Genomic DNA, 3,855 nt, shown 5'->3' with positions numbered 1-3,855 from the left:
ACACGTCGACTTTGCCAAATGGTAGTATCGGAGAGCAGCAATCTTGAGAGAGATTAATAAAATATTTCTATTCTGTCATTCTTGGCGATGGAGCACAAGATTGAGGCAAATGTAAAAGGAAAATTCAATTAAAGTCTCAACAAATAAAATATTTCTATTCTGTCATTATTGGCGATGAAATGATGAATTCATCTTTTTTTTTGATTCCTCAAATCCTATGGAAGATAACCGGTGTGCTAATTTTGAAACTACAACACATCAGAGTTGCAGAATTGTGACACATTGTTCTTTTCTAGTTGGAAAAAAGCAAAAGACAAGAAACAAAATTAAAGAAGGAAGAACATAGCGAAATAAGTTTTTATATTTAGTTATACTGTATATTTTCCACAAAATACAACCTGATGGTCCCAGACACGATCAAACCCAACTTTGAAGACCCAAACAATCTCCTCCTAAGGAGATGTAATTAATATGAATATTTGCCTTATTACATTAAAAATTATACTCCAAGCATGTTATTTACCACCCAATACCATATCCCAAGCAAAAAAAAAGAAAAAGATGGAAAAGACAAGGAAGAAAAAGAAGCCTATTGATTAGCAATAGCCACATATGATGGGTCCTGACCACCCTCATTGTTTGACACACTACACCATGCATCATCAGTAATGAACTGCATCCATGCATCGTCTTTGTCTTCCTCATCTATGCAGGATGATGATCCCACAGGCACATCAGGCGACATGGTCTCATACTCAGCTAGTGCTCCTTGGGAGGCCTCCACCAATGCTAAGCTACACTGCCCCTGCTCTTCCACATCTGTGCAAACCACATTTTTTTTGAAGACTCGACACAACGCATATGAGTCCTGAGAAAAGAGAAGTGAAAGAAAAGAAAGAAAAGAGAGAGAGAAAAAAAAAATTTAGACATTCTCATCGACTCGTACTAATATCTATGCAATATGCACATTCATGAGCAAGTCTATATTAATCTATGCTGTTTTCATGCATATGAATAATGTTATCTACATAGAGAAACAGTGATCGTCTCAAACCATGGCTAGCAATATCAAGAAAGAGTAGCTGAAAATTGTTATTAATCCTCTAGGATCTGAATAGAAGGGTTAGAATTATGAACCATGTAGTCATAGTTTACACTCCTATTTTGGCCTAAATAAGCACTTGATTGTTATTAATATCAATTTATTCACTACATAAGATAGCAAACCAATTGACTTTCCTCCTCTAATTAGAAAGGAAATCGGAAAAAGGAGGATCCTTTCATAAAGAGGAGGATCCATCATTCATTAAGATTTCACAGGTAATTATGATGTACCTTGCTGAAGATTATGAAGTGCCTATTAAAGATGAGACACATACATAGAGTGAATTCGCAATTTATGAGATCCAAGGATCGATTAAATATCTTGGATACATTAATTGTGGGGCTGGGATGAACAATTGTCTGATCGATTTGATAGAGATCGAGAGAAGGAATAAGGGTGAGAGAATCTAGCTGGATGCTGGGCAGTTAGGGAATAAAGTGAAAAGCCACCGACACCATTGGGCACCATGAGGGATACCTTTGCTTTAATGCAGCATCAGCATGCACCCCTATGTGGATTATGTCCGATCTTAGTAAAAAAAGTGAGCACACCAACAGACATATATAATGAGAGAATGAACCAAATTGCAGTCGTAGCATGGAGGAGAGAATGATATTTTTGTCTTGTGTTAGACTATTGAAAGCAACCTAAAGATTTGTCTCATTGGAATAATGGCAAGGACCTGGGACCAGAGGAAGAAAGGAATATAATACTGGATCCAAAGCAAGGGAGGGAAGGAAGGGGAAACCCTAACTTTCCATGCACTCCATGCATAACCCACGTAGGATCTCTCCTCTTTCCATTATCCTTGAAGCTTAAAAAACACAGACCACCTATCTAACTGCAACGCAGTATGAAAAAGATTGAGATTGTCCTTGTATCATATGAGAGTTACGGAGTAAGACCGTTTGAGAAAGATGCTGGCTTTAGCGAAAGCGCTAAGATCTGTACTTTGTATTTGATCAGGTTGTTTTTAGGCATTAGTTGTGAGCTGAATATATCTTTCGATTTAGAAAATGGAAGAGAGGGGGGACATTAATTCTTGGACATCTAACACCTATGTCAGGTTTAAATTTCCCAATGCGGTCATCCAAATGCTCGGTGGATCGATGTTCGCAAACATGGAGGGAGGGAGTGTCTGCTAAAGATAAGTTAATGGGTGGCTCTTTAATTCAACAATGCAAGATCTTATTTGAAATCAATGGTGACAGATAAAATACCTCGCTAGGAGAGATCCTAAAGAAGGAGGAAAAACATAGCAATCGCTCAGCCATTAGATAGAGAGGAAAGTCCTACACGTAGGCAGAAGAATGCAGTCCAAGAGTGAGGTCTTGATGGTCCATCCTTACGTAGAATCGGGGTCTACATTGTTTGAGAATTATAGATTATGATAGTTTAAGATGATGATGATGATGAAGGTACCACCTGAATTCCCATGGTGTCCTCACACTCCTTGTCATCGAGACGGTACTCATGCATCACCCAGTCTGTCCTGATACCCTGTGGAGCTCGACCTTTATAATATACCAATGTTTTCTTCATACCAATAGCTCGATTCTGGTAGCAAACTCTCCGGTCTTTCCCTGTCGACTTCCAGTATCCTGCTCGCGTTGCACGATTGGTGCGAAAGCCATTAGGGTACTTCCGATCTCGTGGCCCAAAAAAATACCACTCTGGATCCCTACTAGGCAAGAATGATTTCTCTGCAAAGAAAAAAAGAAAAAAAAAGAAAATGAAAATGAAAAGGACAGAGACTAGGAAGATCATGACCTTTAGATGAACATAGTTTTTACAGTTTTAAAGCAGCCAACACAAAGATAATAGATATTGTTTGAGAAGGTATTTGGTCTCAAACCTGCTAATTCCCATGGTTCGCACTTGTATAAGTCCACTTCTGGAATTATGTCAAGCTCAATCTTGAGTCCATGAATCTTCCTCTTGAGGTAGTAATTTACCAGCTCCTCGTCGGTCGGGTGGAACCTAAAGCCAGGCGGCAGACCAACCGGAGACATCTGCTTCCCTCCCTCCACTCTCTCTTTGTTCTCCTCTCTTTCCACTCCAAAGACCACCTCAACCGCCTTCTCCTTTGCCTTTAGTCCCCCTTATAAAAGGATTCAAAGTCTGTCCTCCAAGTAGTTTTCACTTTCTCTTTTTTAGATTCTGTACAAGCTTGTCTCTTTACAACATCTAGACTATCTATCATCACACCAACCTTTTTCCTCCTTAGCTCTCTCTGACCGCCATTGGTTTGACATATGGCTGTAAACTAGTGTTTTGTGCCATATAGTGCATGAGGTTCACACACTATTTTCTGTTGAAGATATGGAAGAATCCTCTACTACTGAGTGAATACTGCGGCTTATCTAAGATTTAGCCGCGTGATGATGTTATATTTGGACACTAAGAAGAGGCTTGCATCATAGCTCGCTTTCAACACCTGCTGTCATCTGCTCGATAGTGTGAACTTTTTCATCGTTATGGGCCATGATGTTTTGTCAGCTTTAGAAGTCTTGAGGGTGAAGGGGAAAACCTAAAGATTTGCTGTTGCTTCTTTTCTTTTTGAGTTCTTTTCTTTAAGGCGATTTTTATTCTATCCATGCCTTTTTGTGTAAGAATTATTATCAAATAAGAAGAAAACCAGCTAAATGAATACAAAACTGGTCTTTACATGTCTTGGGATTTGCATTATAAAATCAAAAAAGGAAAAGAGAAGAAAAGAAAAGGACACTAGATTGAATCTGGGTTAGTTG

The 3,855-nt window shown here is 38.9% G+C and overlaps 1 protein-coding gene across 1 annotated transcript; it reads right to left on the bottom strand.

Annotated features, from left to right (window-relative positions):
• Positions 1-343: 343 nt before the first annotated feature.
• LOC103718020 (NAC domain-containing protein 45) lies at positions 344-3,163 on the bottom strand. Its single transcript, XM_008806652.3, has 3 exons — positions 2,961-3,163; positions 2,531-2,808; positions 344-868 (listed from the first exon to the last, which is right to left on the bottom strand). Exons 1-3 carry the CDS (start codon positions 3,115-3,117, stop codon positions 590-592), a joined length of 714 nt encoding a protein of 237 aa, XP_008804874.1. The 5' UTR covers positions 3,118-3,163; the 3' UTR covers positions 344-589.
• Positions 3,164-3,855: the final 692 nt, after the last annotated feature.

This window comes from Phoenix dactylifera, chromosome 17 (assembly GCF_009389715.1).
Source record: "Phoenix dactylifera cultivar Barhee BC4 chromosome 17, palm_55x_up_171113_PBpolish2nd_filt_p, whole genome shotgun sequence".
Taxonomy (NCBI): domain Eukaryota; kingdom Viridiplantae; phylum Streptophyta; class Magnoliopsida; order Arecales; family Arecaceae; genus Phoenix; species Phoenix dactylifera.
This window is presented reverse-complemented; position numbering and strand designations above follow the sequence as displayed.

Coding starts and splice junctions, on each gene's coding strand:
- LOC103718020 (XM_008806652.3), bottom strand. CDS start 3,117: ATGTCTCCGGTTGGTCTGCCGCCTGGCTTTAGGTTCCACCCGACCGAC. Junction 2,809..2,960: donor CGAACCATGGGAATTAGCAG/GTTTGAGACCAA, acceptor TTTTCTTTGCAG/AGAAATCATTCTTGCCTAGT. Junction 869..2,530: donor AGGACACCATGGGAATTCAG/GTGGTACCTTCA, acceptor CTCTTTTCTCAG/GACTCATATGCGTTGTGTCG.